This window comes from Eschrichtius robustus, chromosome 15, assembly GCF_028021215.1.
Source record: "Eschrichtius robustus isolate mEscRob2 chromosome 15, mEscRob2.pri, whole genome shotgun sequence".
In the NCBI taxonomy this organism is placed as follows: Eukaryota; Metazoa; Chordata; class Mammalia; order Artiodactyla; family Eschrichtiidae; genus Eschrichtius; species Eschrichtius robustus.
The window spans coordinates 84,402,477-84,425,717 of NC_090838.1; the positions used below are offsets into that span (position 1 = coordinate 84,402,477).

A 23,241-nucleotide genomic window follows, 5' to 3' on the forward strand; every position below is an offset into this window, starting at 1 on the left:
TCAGATGTGCTATTTTTATCGACTTTTTCTAGTTGCTTTTGGTGAGGACCTTGGTCTGCTACAAGGTACTTAGTCATGATTAGAGCAGAATGGTTTTAAATCATTATGTACAATTGCTAGGCCATATGCAAAAAAGATACATAGTTTCTTTAACCTTAATTTCTCAAAACATGCTTCACATGTGTTGTATTTATGACTTTTTCCAGGCTGTTTTGTTGTCCCCAGTTCCAGAACTAAGGGATTCTTCAAAGCTTCATGATTCTCTCTATAATGAGGATTGTACTTTCCAACAGCTTGGAACTTACATTCATTCTATAAGAGACCCTGTCCATAACAGGGTAACGCTAGTAAGTATGCATATTTATTTTTAAAAGGTTAGGCAACTTTCCAAGAATTGTGGCTGTTATTTAAAGTTTATCAGAATGCAGAATTTTGTGAAAAATGGAAACAAATGTTTCTTGTGATTTTTAAAATCGCTTGTTATGTGTCATTTTTTTGCCCTATTTTACTTTAAAGAAGCTCCGCCCAACTTTTCTGAAGTTCATGTATTATGAAAAAATGTATTGAAAACAAAGCTTGTTCAATCAGTTGAATTTTATACGGGCATGGTTTTTGTCTTTCTATTAAAAGTGAGCCTCTTTTTTTTGGTGATGGTGACTCAAGTGTCTATATGAAAATTAGACACTTTATTAAAGACAAGAATTTGTGTAAATGTTTTACAAATAAGTACATTGATTGTTTCTAAAACTTCGAAGTATTCAGTTCTGTTTGAAAAATATTGCTTGTTTTTCATTTATTTTATTGCATTTTTGTTTGACAGTCTTGTAAAGCATCAGCTATTTTTAAGACATTCAGAGACTTAGAATGCACAGATTCTATTTACTCGCTCTTATTTGTTTCCATTCTTTTCCCTAGGAACTGAGTAATGGCTCCATGGTTAGGATCACTATTCCTGAAATTGCCACCTCTGAATTAGGTACGATTAAGAATCAAACCTCACTTTTGTGTGTTCTTAGTTTGATTTAAAAGATTTGGAGTAATTGCTGATTTACATGAATAATTGGGATTTTAAAATTTTTTGCTGATTTTGAAGCCATGAGATGGAGTTTTTTACTGTGCTGAGAAGCTATAAAAAAGAGCTGGGGGGCATTTTGTGCTGTCTGCTCCATGTGTGCTCTAAGGCTGGGGGAACCCGTGCAGTGTGTGCTAGTTCTGCTTCTGTGAGATTTCTTATGAAAAAGAAGCCATGCAGTGAGATTACAGTGTATGGACATGCCTCTTGCAAGAAAATCTCAAAAACAAGGAAGCCCAAGCAACTAAAATAGTTTTCGGCATATTGATGGTTTTTAATCCAAAAATATATCTCTCAATTGTTAGATAAATTGAAAATTAACGTAATTGCCTTTAACTGAATAAAACTTAACATTATAGTAAAAATACACTCAGGAGTATTTTGATAAAATTGCAGTCTGCTTGAATTATTACTGAAATGCAATTTGGAAAGTACTAGGTGAAGAATATTTTGAACATAGAATAGTAAAGAAAACTGTGGAATTGAAAAGATTTGCCAACAAATGTAAATTAAGAAAAGAAAGCTTGTATGATATAAGAAAATTCAGGACATCTATTAGTTTCAAAGTCTAACTGCCAGAGCAGAGTGTTGGCAGATTGTGTGAATTCTGGAATTTGGTAAGTGGGCTAGAATGACTTTTGCGTTTTAGGAAGTATCTTTCATTGGTGTAGTAAAGGATATTCTGAGTTCGTATGGAGATGCCTTGCTTTTCTGAAAGGTATTTAGCCAGTGATCTCAAGAAGTATAAGCCTAACCAAAGTACATAAAAACAAATAACAGGTTAATTAAAAAAAGAAAAAATCTTGCTCTCTCACGAGCAAATAGAAGTCACATAGTTCATGCAAGTAAGTTTTTGTACTTTACTTATAAAGCTTTCCTCAGCCCCTCAGGCAGTATCTGGTTTACACTTATTTTGGATTCAATCATGACAAACTTGACTATTAGGTTTTCTAACATTGGTTTCATTTGATTCCAACCTTTGCTGTGTATGCACACACATAGCAAATTGATGAGAAAAAGCATATGCTGCTGAGGATGGGCCCCGGTGACAGTGCCAGTGGGAAGGGAAGAAAAGAATCCTCTAAAGAGATTATGGGAGGATACGAAAGCATTGCAGTTTGGGGCCATTTCCTACTAAAAGCAGACCCAGGCCTCTTTATAGCAGTAGCCCTTGCCACCCTGAGGGGGTCGCTGTATGACAGTGTAGCACTGTAAGTGATAGTCATACTAATGATATTGAGTCATTAAGAAAGTTATAGTTTACATGGTATTGATTGATCAGAGAGCATGTAAAACATTTTAGAAACAATGCTGTCAGAAATAATGAAAAGTTATAAAGCTTTGGTTAACCAGAATGTTCAGTCATTCAGAACATATTTTAATGCTAGGTAAGCATTGCTATTTGAGGAGGTATATAATGATTATTACATATTTACTGAAGTATTGAAGCAATATTTTATATGAATTTATTAATGTGGAAATTGTGTGTTTTTGTTAGAATGGCCTTTAACTTATTGTCCAAACTAGGACATTTTTGAGAGTGAAATGGGGAACTGTTAATAACTGTCAGGGCCATGGATGTCAATCAGTTCTGTCTTAGGTAATCTCAGCTCTTTGGTTACTCTATTTCTGATCCAAAATTAATGATCAGAAAGCTGCCCTGAGACCTCTCGCAAGCCCTGTTAAATTCAGTGTCAGTTGATTGGCTAGGTCAGATTTGCATCCCATTGGCTCTTTAATGGCAGTTCTTTTTTCATAGTACTTGGCCTTTATATAGTAGTAATTAAAAAATGTTCTTAGTAAAAGGGGAAAAGAAATGCATACATAGGAAGCATACTAAAATTAATCTTTGCTTTCAATAGTACAAACTTGTTTGCAAGCAATTAAATTTATCCTGCCAAAAGAAGTAGCTGTTCAGATGCTTGTCAAGTGGTACAGTGTCCACAGTGCTCCGGGAGGACCCAGTTATCACTCAGAGTGGAACTTATTTGTGACTTGTCTCATGAACATGATGGGTTATAACACAGACCGCTTAGCATGGACAAGGAATGTAAGTACAGATAATTGTTTTTCCTCCTGAGATATTCTGTTGTTATCTAAAATGTTGTTATATAAAATGTAATGTTTGCATAATTTTTTTTTTAACATCTTTATTGGAGTATAATTGCTTTACAATGGTGTGTTAGTTTCTGCTTTATAACAAAGTGAATCCGTTATACATATATCCCCATATCTCTTCCCTCTTGCGTCTCCCTCCCTCCCACCCTCCCTATCCCACCCCTCTAGGTGGTCACAAAGCACTGAGGTGATCTCCCTGTGTTATGCGGCTGCTTCTCACTAGCTATCTGTTTTACATTTGGTAGTGTATATATGTCCATGCCACTCTCTCATTTTGTCCCAGCTTACCCTTCCCCCTCGCCATATCCTCAAGTCCATTCTCTAGTCGGTCTGCGTGTTTATTCCCGTCTTGCCCCTAGGTTCTTCATGACCATTGTTTTTTTTTAGATTCCATATATATGTGTTAGCATATGGTATTTGTTTTTCTCTTTCTGACTTACTTCACTCTGTATGACAGACTCTAGGTCCATCCACCTCACTACAAATAACTCAATTTTGTTTCTTTTTATGGCTGAGTAATATTCCATTGTGTATGTGTGCCACATCTTTATCCATTCATCTGTCGATGGACACTTAGTTTGCTTCCATGTCCTAGCTATTGTAAATAGAGCTGCAATGAACATTGTGGTACATGACTCTTTCTGAATTATGGTTTTCTCAGGGTATATGCCCAGTAGTGGGATTGCTGGGTCATATGGTAGTTCTATTTTTAGTTTTTTAAGGAACCTCCATACTGTTCTCCATAGTGGCTGTATCAATTTACATTCCCACCAACAGTGCAAGAGGGTTTCCTTTTCTCCACACCGTCTCCAGCATTTATTGTTTGTAGATTTTTTTGGTGATGGCCATTCTGACCGGTGTGAGATGATATCTCATTGTAGTTTTGATTTGCATTTCTCTAGTAATTAGTGATGTTGAGCATTCTTTCATGTGTTTGTTGGCAATCTGTATATCTTCTTTGGAGAAATGTCTGTTTAGGTCTTCTGCCCATTTTTGGCTTGGGTTGTTCGTTTTTTTGATATTGAGCTGCATGAGCTGCTTGTAAATTTTGGAGATTAATCCTTTGTCAGTTGCTTCATTTGCAAATATTTTCTCCCATTCTGAAGGCTGTCTTTTTGTCTTGTTTATGGTTTCCTTTGCTGTGCAAAAGCTTTTAAGTTTCATTAGGTCCCATTTGTTTATTTTTGTTTGTATTTCCATTTCTCTAGGAGGTGGGTCAAAAAGGATCTTGCTGTAATTTATGTCATGGAGTGTTCTGCCTATGTTTTCCTCTAAGAGTTTTATAGTGTCCGGTCTTACATTTAGGTCTTGAATCCATTTTGAGTTTATTTTTGTGTATGGTGTTAGGGAGTGTTCTAATTTCATTCTTTTACATGCAGCTGTCCAGTTTTCCCAGCGCCACATATTGAAGAGGCTGTCTTTTCTCCACTGTATATTCTTGCCTCCTTTATCAAAGATAAGGTGACCACATGTGCGTGGGTTTATCTCTGGGCTTTCTATCCTGTTCCATTGATCTATATTTCTGTTTTTGTGCCAGTACCATACTGTCTTGATTACTGTAGCTTTGTAATATCGTCTGAAGTCAGGGAGCCTGATTCCTCCAGCTCTGTTTTTCTTTCTCAAGATTGCTTTGGCTATTCGTGGTCTTTTGTGTTTCCATACAAATTGTGAGATTTTTTGTTCTAGTTCTGTGAAAAATGCCAGTGGTAGTTTGATAGGGATTGCATTGAATCTGTAGATTGTTTTGGGTAGTAGAGTCATTTTTACAATGTTGATTCTTCCAATCCAAGAACATGGTATATCTCTCCATCTGTTTGTATCATCTTTAATTTCTTTCATCAGTGTCTTATAATTTTCTGCATACAGGTCTTTTGTCTCCTTAAGTAGGTTTATTCCGTGATATTTCATTCTTTTTGTTGCAGTGGTAAATGGGAGTGTTTTCTTAATTTCACTTTCAGATTTTTCATCATTAGTGTATAGGAATGCAAGAGATTTCTGTGCATTAATTTTGTATCCTGCTACTTTACCAAATTCATTGATTAACTCTAGTAGTTTTCTGGTAGCATCTTTAGGATTCTCTATGTATAGTATCATGTCATCTGCAAACAGTGACAGCTTTACTTCTTTTCCGATTTGGATTCCTTTTATTTCTTTTTCTTCTCTGATTGCTGTGGCTAAAACTTCCAAAACTATGTTGAATAATAGTGGTGAGAGTGGGCAGCCTTGTCTTGTTCCTCATCTTAGTGGAAATGGTTTCAGTTTTTCACCATTGAGGATGATGTTGGCTGTGGGTTTGTCAAATACGGCCTTTATTATGTTGAGGTAAGTTCCCTCTATGCCTCCTTTCTGGAGGGATTTTGTCATAAGTGGGTGTTGAATTTTGTCTAAAGCTTTCTCTGCATCTATTGAGATGATCATATGGTTTTTCTCCTTCAATTTGTTAATATGGTGTATCACATTGATTGATTTGCGTATATTGAAGAATCCTTGCATTCCTGGGATAAAACCCACTTGGTCATGGTGTATGATCCTCTTAACGTGCTGCTGGATTCTGTTTGCTAGTATCTTGTTGAGGATTTTTGCATCTATATTCATCAGTGATATTGGCCTGTAGTTTTCTTTCTTTGTAACATCTTTGTCTGGTTTTGGTATCAGGGTGATGGTGGCCTCGTAGAATGAGTTTGGGAGTGTTCCTCCCTCTGTTATATTTTGGAAGAGTTTGAGAAGGGTAGGTGTTAGCTCTTCTCTAAATGTTTGATAGAATTCGCCTGTGAAGCCATCTGGTCCTGGGCTTTTGTTTGTTGGAAGATTTTTAATCACAGTTTCAATTTCATTACTTGTGATTGGTCTGTTCATATTTTCTATTTCTTCCTGGTTCAGTCTTGAAAGGTTGTGCATTTCTAAGAATTTGTCCATTTCTTCCAGGTTGTCCATTTTATTGGCATATAGTTGCTTGTAGTAATCTCTCATGATCCTTTGTATTTCTGCAGTGTCAGTAGTTACTTCTCCTTTTTCATTTCTAATTCTATTGATTTGAGTCTTCTCTTTTTTTCTAGATGAGTCTGGCTAATGGTTTATCAATTTTATCTTCTCAAAGAACCAGCTTTTAGTTTTATTGATCTTTGCTGTTGTTTCCTTCATTTCTTTTTCATTTATTTCTGATCTGATCTTTATGATTTCTTTCCTTCTGCTAACTTTAGGGTTTTTTTGTTCTTGTTTCTCTAATTGCTTTAGGTGTAAGGTTAGGTTGTTTATTTGAGATGTTTCTTGTTTCTTAAGGTAAGATTGTATTGCTGTAAACCTCCCTCTTAGAACTGCTTTTGCTGCATTCCATAGGTTTTGGGTCATCGTGTGTTCATTGTCATTTGTTTCTAGGTATTTTTTGATTTCCTCTTTGATTTCTTCAGTGACCTCTTGGTCAATAAGTAGTGCATTGTTTAACCTCCATGTGTTTGTATTTTTTACAGATTTTTTCCCTGTAATTGATATCTAGTCTCATAGCATTGTGGTTGGAAAAGATACTTGATACGATTTTAATTTTCTTAAAGATACCAAAGCTTGATTTGTGACCCAAGGTATGATCTATCCTGGAGAATGTTCCATGAGCACTTGAGAAGAAAGTGTATTCTGTTGTTTTTGGATGGAATGTCCTATAAATATCAATTAAGTCCATCTTGTTTAATGTATCATTTAAAGCTTGTGTTTCCTTATTTATTTTCATTTTGGATGATCTGTGCCTTGGTGAAAGTGGGGTGTTAAAGTCCCCTACTATGATTGTGTTACTGTCATTTCCCCTTTTATGGCTGTTAGCATTGGCCTTATGTATTGAGGTGCTCCTATGTTGGGTGCATAAATATTTACAGTTGTTATATCTTCTTCTTGGATTGATCCCTTGATCATTATGTAGTGTCCTTCTTTGTCTCTTGTATAGTCTTTGTTTTAAAGTCTATTTTGTCTGATATGAGAATTGCTACTCCAGCTTTCTTTTGATTTCCATTTGCATGGAATATCTTTTTCCGTCCCCTAACTTTCAGTCTGTATGTGTCCCTAGGTCTGAAGTGGATCTGTTGTAGACAGCATATATATGGGTCTTGTTTTTGTATCCATTCAGCCAGTCTGTGTCTTTTGTTTGGAGCATTTAATCCATTTACATTTAAGGTAATTATTGATATGTATGTTCCTATTACCATTTTCTTAATTGTTTTGGGTTTGTTATTGCAGGTCTTTTCCTTGCCTTGTGTTTCCTGCCTAGAGAAGTTCCTTTAGCATTTGTTGCAGAGCTGGTTTGGTGGTGCTGAATTCTCTTAGCTTTTGCTTGTCTGTAAAGGTTTTAATTTCTCCGTCAAATCTGAATGACATCCTTTCTGGGTAAAGTAATCTTGGTTGTAGGTTTTTCCCCTTCATCACTTTAAATATGTCCTGCCACTCCCTTCTTGCTTGCAGAGTTTCTGCTGAAAGATCAACTGTTAACCTTATGGGAATTCCCTTGTATGTTATTTGTTGTTTTTCCCTTGCTGCTTTTATTATTTTTTGTTTGTATTTAATTTTTGATAGTTTGATTAATATGTGTCTTGGCATGTTTCTCCTTGGATTTATCCTGTATGGTACTCTCTGTGCTTCCTGGACTTGATTAACTATTTCCTTTCCCATATTAGGGAAGTTTTCAACTATAATCTCTTCAAATATTTTCTCAGTCCCTTTCTTTTTCTCTTCTTATTCTGGGACCCCTATAATTCTAATGTTGGTGCGTTTAATGTTCTCCCAGAGGTCTCTGAGCCTGTCCTCAATTCTTTTCATTTTTTTTTCTTTATCCTGCTCTGCTGTAGTTATTTCCACTATTTTATCTTCCAGGTCACTTATCCAATCTTCTGCCTTATCCATTATTCTGCTGTTGATACCCTCTAGAGAATTTTTAATTTCATTTATTGTGTTGTTCATCACTGTTTGTTTGCTCTTTAGTTCTTCTAGGTCCTTGTTAAACATTTCTTGTATGTTCTCCATTCTATTTCCAAGATTTTGGATCATCTTTACTATCATTATTCTGAATTCTTTTTCAGGTAGACTGCCTATTTCCTCTTCATTTGTTACGTCTGGTGGGTTTTTACCTTGCTCCTTCATCTGCTGTGTGTTTCTCTGTCTTCTCATTTTGGTTAACTTACTGTGTTTGGGGTCTCCTTTTCAGAGGCTGCAGGTTCGTAGTTCCCGTTGTTTTTGGTGTCTGCCCCCAGTGGCTAAGGTTGGTTCAGGGGGTTGTGTAGGCTTCCTGGTGGAGGGGAGTAGTGCCTGTGTTCTGGTGGATGAGGCTGGATCTTGTCTTTCTGATGGGCAGGTCCATGTCTGGTGGTGTGTTTAGGGGTGTCTGTGACCTTATTATGATTTTAGGCAGCCTCTCTGCTAATGGGTGGGTTTGTGTTCCTGTCTTGCTAGCTGTTTGGCATAGGGTGTACAGCACTGTAGCTTGCTGGTCGTTGAGTGAAGCTGGGTCTTGGCGTTGAGATGGAGATCTCTGGGAGATTTTCGCCGTTTGATATTACGTGGAGCTGGGAGGTCTTTTGTGGACCAATGTCCTGAACTTGGCTCTCCCACCTCAGAGGCACAGCCCTGACGCCTGGCTGGAGCACCAAGAGCCTGTCATCCACACGGCTCAGATTAAAAAGGAGAAAAAGAAGAAAGAAAGAAAGAAAGAAAGAGATAAGATAAAATAAAATAATTAAAATAAAAAATAAAAAATAATTATTAAAAAAATTTTTAAAATGTAATAAAAAATAAAGAAAGGAAGAAAGAAGAGAGCAACCAAACCAAAAAACAAATCCACCAATGATGTTTGCATAATTGGTTGTGCAGAATTCAGAGTATATAACATATCAGTTTACTAATGGGCATACCTCATTCAACAAAATGGAATAATGCTAAGGCTTATTGTATCTATACATTTTAAGTCAAATATCATTACTATTTAATAACATTTTACTAGTAATTGGAATTATTGCATTTTCATAATATGGTAAAGTACTTTGGCTATTATTTCTCATTTCATCTTTGTAAAATGGCTATAAGTTATGCTCGGATTAGTAGTAATAGTCTTGATTTTATTGATGAAGAAACTGAATCACGAAGAAATCACAGACTAGAGATTTGCTCAAAACTGGGCCTTCATTGTATCTTCTGACTCATGACAATGTTCTTTTCTGAAGCCCAGACTGTCTTTTCACACACTATTGCTTGGTCTGTGAGGAGGAAGGTTTGGTTTGAAGGAGATTTAAAGTGCTTTAGCCTAAGTATCTAGTCTGCTAATGATACAAAGCTGCATTCCTCATCTCCCTCCCTAGAAACTTTCTTCCAGGCCCTTAATAGGTTATTTATAAAATCAGGGTAACGTCTTCAGTATTGGTGATTTCCTTTTGCCTCTGGAGATCACTCCCAGGACAACCTTGCCTGGGTCACTCTGAAGAAATCACTGTAGAACACACTTACCTTTCTCCAGGTAACTCGGCTGTACTTGTCTATACATTTTAGTTTTCTACCAGCAAATCCATTAAAAAAAATCATTTGTTTTTCTTTATTATGAAAGTATACATGCTTACTGAGGAGAATTTGGAAAATGGAGGAATTAAGAGGAAAATAATACTACTCAGAGACAACCACTCTAAACATTTTGCTGTTGCTTTATAGATAAACATGATATCAATGAAAATTTCCCATATCATTAAAAATTCTTCAAAAAACCTTCTTCATTTTATAGGCTACCATGTGGTTTTATCATGATTAAAAGCTAATAACTGAACATTGTTGAACCAGTTTTTTTCTTATGAGTAATTTGCAAACATTCTTTTATATGTAAATCTGTACATCTCTAGTCATTTCCCAAGAATTGAACCCTAAAAGAGGGATTACTAGGTCAAGTAATGTTCAAAAAGGGTTGTGCAATCAACATTTTCACCAGCATCATTTAAAGGTGCCCATTTCACCACATTGATTATTTGAGTGGGGTGAACCTTTGCCAACTCAGAACTATTATGTCATTTCTGTGTAAGTAAATGGGAATGACTTTTTAAAATTCTCATTGGTCATTTATATTTTTTATTTTTTGACTTGCATTTCATGGCTTACCAGTTTCATTCTCCTTTCCACCTAGCAGCCAAAGTAATCCTGTCCAATAAAATCAGATCAAGCCACTCCTCTGCTCAGAACCCTCCAGTGCCTTCCCATCCTACTCAGTAAAAGCCAAAGGCCTGCAAGACACCATGTGACCCAGCTTCTCTTACGTCTGGTTTTACTGCCTACTCATCCCTGCCTTGCTCACATTGTCCCCACCACACTGGTTTCCATTGTTTCCCCTGAACACACCAAGCATGTTCCTGCCTCAGGGTCTTTGTACTTGCTGTTACCCCTGGAGAAAATGACTTCCCTCAGACAAGACAAGCTGAGGCCTTTTCCATATGTCACCTCAGTGCAACCTGCCCTGTCCATTCTGTGTAGAATTGTACCTACGCTCCATGCCCCCCTTATTATCCCCTTTACCTTTTTTTTTCTCTTAGCACTAATTAAATGTAATATGCTGTATATTTTATTTATTTTGTTTGTGTGTCTCTTCTCCTCCCACAGGAAGGTAAATTCTGTGTGGGCAGGGATTTTTGTTTGGTTTTGTTCACTACTCTATCTCTAGGACCTACAGTAGTGCCTGGCATAGATGGGTGCTTAGTGAACATTTGTTGAATGAATGCCCTTTTCCACCTGAATGAAGTATTATTTTTAACATTTTGTGTCTGTTGCATCATATGAAAGAATCGCCCTCTGCAATTTCCTTGGGAAAAATTTTCCTGAGAAAATAGGGACAATTTTCTTATTCCAAACAATTGCATGAATGCTACTACATTCCAGATTTTTCCATTTTTTATTAAATATGAAAAAATTGTGCTTTACAGAAACCAAGGATTTCTACAATATGAATAAGTCCACTTCAGCTTCTTGTAGTTTTTGTATGTTACTGTCCTGTGGAACTTGTTGAGGAATACAGATCACTGTGCCCCATTCTCTAGCAGAGAGCCAGTGCCCCCTCGTGTTTCCATGTTGTGGTTAGGACTGAGCACCCACAGTTTTTTTCTTTTGTAAAGAGGAACATGATTCTTTGATTTACTTATTGCATGATAGCCCTAAAGGAAGGAACGAGGAAATCAGCTCTGACATTTATTTGTAGGACTGCATAGTTAAACCCTGCTGTCTTTTGTCCTCACTGTCAAAGCTCAGGATGAAATGGTCCTCAGTGGCAAATGGCTTTTATTTTGCTTTGTCCAGATATATCTCTTTTTTGTTTTCATTTAAGTAATAGGGTGGAGGGTAGAGTACCGAATTTCTGCCAATGACTAGCTCTGTGATTTTGGCATTTCTTTGGGCCTTCCTTAATTTACTAATTAGTTAAATGAGAGGACTGGGCCAGATGTTTCTTTCTGGTTCTTACATTCTGTGAGTGGTTGCATCTAGGGTTAACTGTTCTGTCCTTTGGGATACTCATATTTTCATTAGATAGATACTGAGTCCCTGATGCGGGCCAGGCATGAAGCCAGGCTTTTCAGATACGCATTAGGGAAGACAGATAGTTCCTCTCATGGAATTGACTGTCCTAGGGGAAGGCAGATAAATGAATATTTTATATCCAGGTTATGATAGATCAAAGTCAGGGATCCACAGAATTATATAACAGGATTGGCTAACCTGTGACATATTAAAATAATGAAAATAAGACAGAGCCATATATGTCACAAAGAGGTATCTGTATCAGACAATCTCCACTGTCCTTTCCCATAACTCCAGGTCTTAATGAATCTGATAACCATAGCTGGGACATTCTTTCTGACTGTGGGACTTAGACTATGTGTGTGTGTGCACGTGCACACACGTACGCTATATTTGGTTGAAGTTTTAGGTAAGATAGCTATCATTTCATCTGTTGCTTTTGATTTTGCTCTTGTTATTTTTGTTTTTTGATAATATTGTGTGTAAGTTGGGCTGTGTTTTATTTAAATGCTTCACAAGAAAACCTGTTCTCTTGATCAGTTTTAAAAATTACTTTATTCAGTTTAAAAAAGTACTTTATGCGGTTTTATATTTAAACATTCAGTTTTAAAAATTATTGCTATCTATGTTTAGTTTTTATATAGAAATCAACTTTCAGATGAATGAGATTAATTGATAAATATGTAAGTTTTTATAGCGTAGGAAAATAGCTATTGCTATTTATAGGGTTGTGGTTGATTAGTTGGTAGTTCAGTGTCTGTGTAAAGTAGCAGGTGGCAAAGGTTATGCCAGAGGGAATTGAATAAGACTGAACTTTTAGAAAATTGCTTTTATGTAACTGCATTAGGATAGGCTAACTATTATAACAGAAAGCTCTCAAAAGATATAATGGCTTACACACACACAATAAAAATGTGTATCTTGTTCATATAACAGTATTTAGCAGGTAAACAGGCCTCATGGTTATTAGGGACCCAGGCTGATGGAGCATCTGTCTTCTTCAATGTGAGGCTTCAAAGGTAGCCTTAGAGTTGACGCTAGATACAAGGGAAAGAGCCTAGGGGAGCATGAAGGGGAGGTTTTCATGAACTGGGCCTGGCAGTGGTGACATCTACTTTCATTCATAATCACACTGTCAGAGGGCCACACCTGACTGTGAGTGGGCAGGGGTACGTAGCCTGGCTGTGGGTCCAGGAGAAAGAGGAGAACACAGATTTTGGAGAGTAGCTACCCATCTCTGCCATAGAATTGGTAGACTGTCACTGCAGACAGACTCTAAATAAATGTCTGCTAAGTTCTGACATTTGGCTAACACCGGGTTGATTCTTTGAGACTTGGCGTATTTTGGGTATAGCTAATGGTCCTTGTTCTTTCTACCAGTGGAGTGAAGATCTGTGTCATCAGAGAAGTAGGGGAGGAAAGGAAGCTACCGCTGCAGTACCTGTGAGCCCAGGCACTGGACTAGGTGCTTTACATAGATGATTTCATTTAATCTTCACAATGACCCTAGAAGAAAGGTTTTCGTACCATGTTTTTCCAGATGAAAAAAAGGGGTTTTGGTGATATTCCTCAGTTTCCATAATTGGTAGAACTGATTTCAGAATCATTTAAGTTGATCAGTTGTCAGTGATAAATTTACATGATTTTGTCTTCTCTTTTGGGGTTATCGTCCAGTTTGACTTTGAAGGATCACTTTCCCCAGTCATTGCACCCAAAAAAGCAAGACCTTCTGAGACGGGATCTGATGATGTAAGCATTGTTTTTTCTTGCTAATAAAAATTAATCTGTGAGTATTATACTGGTCCCCCACACTTGTAGTGTTCCTGCTGATTTGCGTGTATTTCTAACACCTTTTACTTATTTTAATACTGAATGACAGCTATTTTGAAGGGCAAGACCTGTAACATTTTCTGTGGCTATTTATTCACTTTTGTCTTTAATGATCATCTAAAAATTACTGAACATACATAATGCTGTGTGATTTAAATTTGGGTTTATAGATGTTTTACTGCCAATTGATCACCTAAAGTGACAGCATTTGCCTTTTTAGGCAGTGTTTCTTTAATTTAGGTTTTCAAACGTATCAGATTCCATGGGTGTATTCTTGTTGTTTCAAAACATTCTTTTAAAATTGAGGTTTAATTTACATAAATGAAATGCTCAGATCTTAAATATGCAGCTTGATCAATTTTGACAAATGCACACTCGTGTAACCCACACTCCTCTGAAGAACAAAACATTTCCATCCTTCCATAAAGCTCTCTTGTGCCATTTTAAATCATTTTTTTCTTCTCAAAGCGTCCACTGATTTGAATTCTGTCATATGTTAGCTTTGCCAGCTCTAGAACTTGATATAAATGAAGGAATATAGTATGTAATCTTTGGCGTAAGGTTTCTTTCATTCAGCATAATGCTTTTGAGATTCATCCATGTTGTTGCAGATATCAGTAGTTTGTGCCTTTTTATTGGTGGGTAGTATGAATATACCATAGTTTGTTTATTCATTCTTCCACTGATGGATATCTAGCCCATTTCCGTTATTTGACTGTTACGTGTAAAGCTGCTGCCAACGTTCAGTAATAAGTCTTTGTGGACACATATTTTCATTTCTCTTGGCTAAATACCTAGCAGTGAACTTGTTGGGTCATTGCTGGTTCTCAGACTGGTTATACCATGTTAACACTGACGAGTAATATATGAGTTGGCCAATATTTGCTGTCAGTCTTTTTCCTTTTAAAACCATTTGGATGTGTGGAAAGCAGTTTCTCTAAGAGGTTTTAGTTTGCCTTTCCCTAGTGACTAATGATGTTAGGCACTGTTTCATATGCTGATTAGCTACTTACATATGTTTGTGTGAAGTTTCTGTTCAGGTGTTTTACTTATTTTTAAATTGGATTTAAAAAAACATTTATTAAGCTGTAGAAGTTCTTTATATATTTTAGATATGACATTCTTTGTCATATGTGTATTTTGGGAATATTTTCTCCCAGTATGTGGCTTAACAGTGTCTTTTGGTGAGCAGAATTTTTTATTTTGGTTGTCTAACTTATAAATTTTTTACTTTTATGGTTGGTTCTATATCTGTTCCAAGAGTTTTTAAGTTAGAATAACACACTGTATTAAGCCTGACAAAAGCACCAGTAAATTCCAAGTTGTGACAAAACCATAGACCACATTCTCTCAACACAATACAATAAATCACAAGTAGAAACTAAAACACACTTAATACTTGTAAAGTGTAGCACAGTTTGAGTATAAAATTCAGTTGACTGTTAGGCAGATTACTAGCGTCATCATCTTATAAACATTGAAAGATACATATACCAGCTGGATAGAAGTAGACCTCTCCTCTTACTAAAACCCAAATCAATGTAGTGGTCCTTATACCTGCCTGTCTACACTTCCCACCTTTCCTTCTTTACTTTTGGCTCATAAGACATTGCCTAAGATAATCCTAAATTTTTCTCTCTCAATCTCTACCTAGGTGGTAGGATTTTTCTTCCAAAGTCTGTGCCCTAAAAGGGCGTGACTACATTTTTTCAAATGGTTTTTAAAGGTGGCTTGTCTTAATATTTATTGCTAGCACCTGGAAACTGCTTAGCTATTTTTTAAGTGTTGGTTCTAATTTTTCAGCATTGTGATTTTTCATATTATTAACAACTTAATGTGAAAATGGAACTTGAATTGTTTTAAGTGAATTTGATTTTCTTTTTTAATGATGACATTACAAGGAGGGATTATTTAAAAAGTTAATATCCTTTTTATTCTTCTCAGGACTGGGAATATTTACTAAATTCAGACTACCACCAGAATGTTGAGTCTCATCTTTTGAATAGATCTTTATGTTTGAGTCCTTTGGAAGTTTCACAGATGAAGGATGAGGATTTGTCACAGAATCTCAGTTTGGACTCTTCTACACTTCTTTTCACTCACATACCTGCAATTTTTTTTGTTCTTCACCTGGTCTATGAGGAGCTTAAGTTGAACACTCTAATGGGAGAAGGAATTCGTTCACTTGTTGAACTTCTCGTTCAGTTGGCAAGGTAAATGTTGTTTGTAGATTAGAAACTTCAAGAGGTCGTTAGCTGACTTGATCTTAGCCATGAATATCGTATAGGAAGCTTGTAAATAAATTTCTGAAATCTACCGTCTCAACAAACCACAGCATTTTCTATAAACCACAGAATTGTTTGGAGGTATCCACTATGTAAGGGCCTGTGGGTCATGCTGGGGTTGCTGGTCTTTGTCCTAAGATGAGGGGGAAGACACCAGAGTGTGTTACACGGTGAGGATGACCTGCTTAGCTTTCATCTTGACACGATGACTGTGGTGAAAGGTCTGTAATGACACCTGCTGTTTTCGTAGTAATGCCTATGTTCAGATAGTGTTTACAGCGAACAAAATCGTAATTTACATGTAGGAATTGTCAAAGTAGGTATTACAATCCCTGTTTCAGCAATGAGGAAACTTGCTCAAGTTTGTTTCTAAGAACAGGTGTCGTCTGCTAGTTGTGGGCTGTCTTTGCTGTTCTTTTGTTGTCTCAGTCTGTGGTCTTCCCCGTCTTTCAGGCTCTCGTAGTGGATCCATAATAAGATTGTTCTGATAATATTTTTAAAAGCCTTTCTAGCACCTTGTGTTTGGCACTGAACTGGGAAGGTCATACTTAGGTGTTATTTGAGCCTTTGTGACCCTTGGTGATAAAGAAAGTTAACTTTGAATCAAAATGCCAACCTCTGCGTTAAGGTTGTAGTATGTTTTCTAATTTCTGTTATCTTCCTTGAGATACTGAAATTCTTTTCTGAGACATGGCAGTTTTAATTGATGGTCAGTTTCTCTTAATGACAAATCATTACTATGATGAAAATACTTTTGTAATGAAACGATTTTCAAACCCTAATCATGGCTCTCTGAAACAGGTAACATTTGTAAAATGTTTTACATTTTGTAAAGTATTTCTCACACATATTATCTTATTTAATCTTAAAAACTTGAGAGTGAGTTAACTGGTGTTTCTCCATTTTCTAAAAGAAAAAATACTGAGATTCATAGAGTTGACTTGCTGACGATCACACAGCTAATAAATTAAAACAGGAGAAAATGGACCACAGTGTTTTCACAGTAGTTTTATCCACAAAATTCATCTAGCAAAAGGAGTTTGGGTTCCATTTGTCATTCTGGGCACTTTAAGGTCCAGAAATAGAATACAGAGGCTCTAGACCTGGTTGTCTTCTTTCTCATAAGTAAATTTTTTTAATTGAAAAGTTCAACTGATGAGTCCTTCTAACTCTTGGGAGGAAAATGCTATAATACCTTCCTTGTTATTTCTTTTTTATATGTTCTTATTGTTTTAGGGACTTAAAATTGGAGGCTTATGTAGATCATTACTATAGAGATTACCCAACACTTGTCAGAACTACTGGACAAGTGTGTACAATTGATCAAGGTAAGTGTGCTGTTAAAGGTTTTCCGAACAATGTAGTGACATTTGCTTGTATTTTTCTTGGTGAATAGCAGAGGATATATTTCTTACCATTAGCCTCTAAATCAGGGGCAGTGTCTTTCCACTAGGCAGATTTTAGTTTGTAGTGTTTGATCTCTGACTTGTAGTAAGCCATAATTTCTTCAGTGTAGGGGGAAAATGTTACTCTTCCCTAAGTTTCTGCCCTGCAAAAGCTTCGAGCTTCCGGTGCCAAGGGTGCTTTGCTGCCCTGCGCTGCCCAGTTGGTAGCCACCTGCCATGCGCTATTTAAGTTAATTATATTACAAATGCAGTTCCTCAGTTGCACCGGCCACGTTTCAAGTGCTCAGTAGCCACATGGGGCTGGCTAGTGGTTGCCATATTGGACAGTACGGATACAGAACAGTTCCATAACCACCGTACTGTCTTAGACCCTGAGTTAAAGCGACTCAGGATTGGGGCCCAGTTGTTAAAACAGAGCACAATCCTGGGTGTCTTGTCTGTTTTCTCATCTTTAGGGTTAGGGCAGAAATTTTTGATTAGATTCTTTATATGCCTTGAACACAAGAATTTTCTACATTTCCTTCCAGGATTGGATAAAATATTAGTCAATTAAATTCCACATATTATAATATGGTCAGTTACTTACTGTGGCAGAAAACGTGAAGCATTTTGGAGACTATGGAAAAACGTTATTCTGATTGTTTTCAAATGATAGGTATTGTTGGTTATTTTTCCTTTAGAATAAAACAGTATTGTATTAATGTATCTTTATAAAATTTATCTAATTTTAAAGGACAAACAGGATTTATGCATCATCCATCATTTTTTACTTCTGAGCCACCAAGTATTTATCAGTGGGTGAGTTCTTGTCTGAAGGGTGAAGGAATGCCACCCTATCCTTACCTCCCCGTCATCTGTGAAAGAAGCAGACTTGTAGTCTTGGTATGTATTCAAAGTGTTGCTGAACTTGTTTGTTTTTTTCTTTTTCTCTTTCAGTATAATTTTTTAAATTATCATACAGTTAAATTAACTTTTTTTTTTTCATTTTGTGTATAGCTCTGAGGATTTCAACAAATGTAGAGTTCATGTAATCACCACCATAATTAGGATTCAGAACAGTTCCATCACCCGCCTCAGAAAATTCCCTCATGCTTTTGAGATTCATCCAAGTGTTGCTGTATCAGCAGTTCGTTGCACTTAATTGCTGAGTGCCAGCTATACATTGTGTGGATATATCACATTGGTTTATCCATTCATCCATTGAAGATATTTGGGTTGACTCTAGTTGTTAGCAATTATGGATACAATTGCTGTAAACATTCATGTCCAGGTTTTTTGTATGAACAAAAGTTTTCATTTCTCTAGGGTAGATACCCAGAGGTGTGATTGATGGCCATATAGTAGGTATATATTTAAGATTAATATATTTATATTTAGGAAACTGTAAACTGTTTTTCAGAGTATATGTACCATTTTACATTTCCACCATCAATGTGTGAGAGTTCCAATTTCCCTGCATCCTGGTCAGTGTTTGGTATTGTCATGATTTGTAATTTTTGTCATTCTGATAGATGTGTAGTGATATCTCATTGTGGTTTTAATTTGCATTTTCTTAATGGCTAGTGATATTTTGAGTATTCCTAGATATGAGGTTTTGTCAGATATATGGATTTCAAGTATTCTCTCCTGTAGTTTGTCATGTTCCGTTGTTCTCTTAATGTTTCCTTTGTGAAGCAAAAATGTTTAATTTTGATGAAGCCAGTTTATCCAGTTTTTTCTTTTATGGATCGTGCTTTTGGTGTCATGTCTATAAATTCATTGTTTAGGTCACAAGGATTTTCTCCAGTTTTCTTCTAGAAGTTTTACAGTTTTATGTTTTACATTTAGATCTATGATCCATTTTGTTAATTTTTATAAGATGTGATGTTTATGTTGAGATTTTTATTCCATTTGGATGGTCAATTCTTTTAACAGCATTTGTTGAAAACACTATTCTTTCTCTTTTGCACTTTTGTTACAAATCAGTTGACCACATTCTTGTGGGTCTGTTTCTAGACTTTTTATTCTGGTCCATTGATCTGTGTTGTGGTCCACACACTCTTGATTATTGTAGCTTTATAGTAAGTCTTAAAATTGGTTAGTATGACTTTTCCTTCCATTACTTTTCTTTTTCAAAATTGTTTTAGCTATTTAAATTCCTTTGCCTTTTCATTTAAACTTTATAATCAACTTGTCCATAGCTACAAAAAATCCTACTTGAATTTTTAAAAATAAAATAATTTTTATTTTTAAAAATTAATTCATTTTGTTAATACATAGTTAATCCAAGATCAGACCTTCAAATAGAACCAGAGGGTGTTGGCAAAGGTGAGTTCCTTCACACTCCTTTCTCTTGGTCCCCCTACTGGAGTAGCCTGCCTACAGGTCTTTTGTGGACCTTTCTGGAGATGGAGTCTTCCCAGAATTAGAGGAGAACCAGATCTTTTGTCTCCTCTCCCAAATGTCACTGGAGTATATGAACGTCCTTGCTCCCCACCCATCTTTTCCTTTACTCTGCATTCTGTTTTGCTTCATGTTGAGAAAGGCTTCAGAACCCCCTGTGGCTCTGAAATTGACACGCAGAATGGTAATTCTGCTTTTTTAAAAAAAAATACTGATAAAATATGCATAACATAATATTTATTATTTTAACTATTTTTACGTGTATAATTCAGTGGCGTTAAATACATTCACAATGTATTAAGAGCAGCTTAATTCCAGAACTTTTTCATTCCTTGCTGCTTGTGTGGAAACATCCAGGTGAAATCACCAGATATATTGGTCCTGTCCAACTCTGCTGAAATGGGTTAGACTCAGTGTTATATCTACCCAAAAAGGAGCTAGAGAAATATGGATAAGCCAGAGTTGTTCAGCCTCCAACTTAAATAATAGTAGTCAATTTGTAGATATTCATATTATATCTTTGTTAGATATGATGTCAGCTAGCTTTAGGAATATATCATTTGCAGTGCTTGTATTGGTTTAGAATGTAGGACTTGAAGATCCTCCAGCATTGTGCTGAAATTTTAATAAGATCATGCTGCTACTTTGTTTCAGAAGAAAAAAAAAAAAAGCTGCAGGTGTAGATCTTAGTGGTAGTAGCAAGTATTCAAACGAGAACTTTGAAGGCTGAAGCAGAGAAGAGTTAGGCCTAGAGGGTTAGAGAGTTAGGGTGTACCTCACCAAAAATGACCCAAATGTCAATCAGTTTATAAGTAGATAAACAAAGGTTGGTACATCTGTATAATGGAATACTCGTCAACGGTAAAAAGAAACAAACTACTGATACATGCAGTAACGTGGATGAATCTCAAAGGAGTGCTGAGTTAAAGAAGTAGGGCACAGAAGACTACATGTTCTATGACTCCATTTGCATGACATTGTAGAGTAGGCAGAATTTAGGGAGAGAAAAAAGATGCGTTGTTTCCACTGCTCGGTGTAGGGGAGGGAGTGGATTGACTCCAAGGGGCACCAGGGAACTTTTTGGTGTGATGCAGGCATTCTGTATCGTGACTGTGGTAGTGGTTATATGATTGTATAACATTTGTCAAAACACAGAGCTGTACATTTAAAGTGGGTGAATTTTCCTATATGTAATTATGCCCCAGTAGTTTAAAAAATAATGTTAACTTTCTCCTTATGCAGAGTATTGCACTCTACATACTTGGTGATGAAAGTTCTGTTTCTGATGAATCCTCACAGTATTTATCCAGAATAAGTATAGGTAAGTCAGTCTAATGTTAAGCTTCCCCAAACAAATTTTTATAGATGTTGATATCAGAGTTGAAATTTAAAAAATTAAAAATTTTCTAAGTGTACTTTAGAGGCCATGTCTTGCTTCATTTTAGAGGTGACGTAATTGCACCGTTTTAGTCTGGAGTCCACATCTGACTTTTAGAGACCAAGTTTGCTTAAAATCTAACAAATTTTACATTTTCAGTGTGCCTAAGAAGGGCTGTTTTAGCCCCAGGGAAATGATTATACTTTCCAGCCTGCCAGAGTACTGCTTATTATTTTTTAGCAGTTGTTTATTAATGAATTTTTATTTGCAAATGTTTTCTACATGTTATGTGTTTTCTTTACCAGGATAACTATCAAAATAAAGTTTCATTTTGTTTTAGCCCCACAGAAGTCACAAGCAGAACAAGAGGAGAACAGGTGACTTTTATTCAGATTGTGCTTTTACACAGTCTGTTTAATAACTTCATGTTTAATAACTTCATGTTTGTTCTTTTATAGGTTTAGTTTCAGGCATTCTACATCAGTTTCTAGTCTAGCTGAGAGATTAGTCGTCTGGATGACTAATGTAGGTAAGGTGGTCTTTGTTACTTTTCATGTGTCTTTGAAATCCTTTCCCTGGACTCCCCTTCCTAAGTAGGCCCTGCGTCCTCAGAGCTCACTAGAGCTGGAAGGCGTGAGACGGGAGGGCCTCTCGCTCTACAGAAGGATCCCAGAGGATCGAGATCATGGCCCATCAAGCCACCCTTCCTTTCCCTGACAGTCTCACAGCTTCCCTATACTAATATCTGGGCTATCAGAAATGAGTATTTCTGGCAAAATCTAAAAGTAATGTGTAAATATTTCAGGGTATGCTTTTGAATGATACAGGCCAGGGATTTTATGCACCAAGAGGCAGATTCACCTGGGACAAGGGAAAGGAAGGAAAAGAGTTTATTCTCTCTTCCTAAGACTGTGCCTTTAGGTTTTAAGCTGAGTAAAATACTAAAATTTCCTATAAAAATGAACTAAAATTTTTAAAAAATATTACTGATATGAAAATGTAAAAAATGAGAATGTTATAGAGTAGTATGTTAGAAAGTAATGCTTTAATGAATATTACAGGATGTTTCTGAATTCTTATTTAAAGAATGTTCTAAATGACTTAGTTTTTCACTGTTCTTTTTTGCATGCTTCCTTGACAATTCCAATAATTGTCATATAGTATTACAGATGAGATACTTATGCTGAAAAATATGAGTTCTATTCATTTGTGTATTACGTAGTGTTTAATAAAAGTGTTATTCTCAAATAAGGTAACATTTTTACCTCAATAATTAATCAACTTTCTATATTAATAAATAATGTATAATATTATAAAATTTAGAAAATTATTACAGAAGAAATTAATTAACCTGAGGGTTTGAAGTTTTTTTAAATGAAATACGGTATACATATAAGAGTGTATAAAATGTATTTAGAGAATAATAATAAAATGAACATTGATGTCCTAGTGACCCACCATTAGAAATAAAACACTGCCAGTGTAGTAGAAAGCCCTGTGGCTCTGCTCCTGCATGGCATCCTTTTCTCATACACCCATTGCTAGAGGTAAAGTACCTGTACAGTATCCTACCTAAATTTTGTATTACCTTCTATCAATTTTTTTTGAGTTTTATCACTTCATATATTGCTTAGTGTTGTATATTTTTTAACTTTATATAAATAGATATAAATATAAACATGTTTTTTTACTATCTTATTTTCTTTACTCAATATTATTATTTAAAGATTCATCCATGTTGACTCACGTAGCAGAAGATCATTCATTTTCACTGCTGTATGATCTACTGCTTGAATATATCACAACTTATTTATCCATTCTATTGATGGTAGCAATTGGGCTCTTTCCTCCCTTCCCTTTTTTGCCATAATGAAACATTACTAATGAATATTTTAATGCTTATGTCCTGGTGCCATGTGCACAACTTTCTGTATGTCTGTTGATGGGGGTGGACCTAACTCTACATGCTGAATGTTTTCCAAAGTGGTTGGACCCGTATACACCACCACTGGCTGTGGAAGAGAATTACTGTTGCTCTACATGGTTACCAACGCTTGGTATCGATTGACTTTAATATGTGCCTGTCAAATGAGTGTGAAATTTTATTTTCTAGTGGTTTTAATTTGCATTTCCCTGATCACTCATTGGGTAGAGCATCTTTTCATATGTTTATCGACCATTTGTGTTTCCTCGCAGGGAAATGTCTTTTTGTCCTTTGTGTTTTTCCTATTGGATTGTTTGTCTTTTTCTTAAAGT

At 36.0% G+C, this 23,241-nt stretch overlaps 1 protein-coding gene across 5 annotated transcripts in view; it reads left to right on the top strand.

The window, feature by feature from the left end:
• The window catches only part of ANAPC1 (anaphase promoting complex subunit 1), a 99,137-nt gene that overhangs the window by 22,960 nt on the left and 52,936 nt on the right, over positions 1–23,241 (top strand). For all 5 annotated transcript variants that reach the window (XM_068564315.1, XM_068564316.1, XM_068564314.1 and 2 more), the window contains exons 15-24: positions 207–347; positions 916–976; positions 2,935–3,122; positions 13,379–13,453; positions 15,479–15,747; positions 17,056–17,147; positions 17,959–18,107; positions 20,850–20,928; positions 21,326–21,362; positions 21,444–21,514. In XM_068564315.1, the coding sequence (XP_068420416.1) occupies positions 207–347; positions 916–976; positions 2,935–3,122; positions 13,379–13,453; positions 15,479–15,747; positions 17,056–17,147; positions 17,959–18,107; positions 20,850–20,928; positions 21,326–21,362; positions 21,444–21,514 (1,162 nt within the window). The remainder of the gene's footprint in view (positions 1–206; positions 348–915; positions 977–2,934; positions 3,123–13,378; positions 13,454–15,478; positions 15,748–17,055; positions 17,148–17,958; positions 18,108–20,849; positions 20,929–21,325; positions 21,363–21,443; positions 21,515–23,241) is intronic.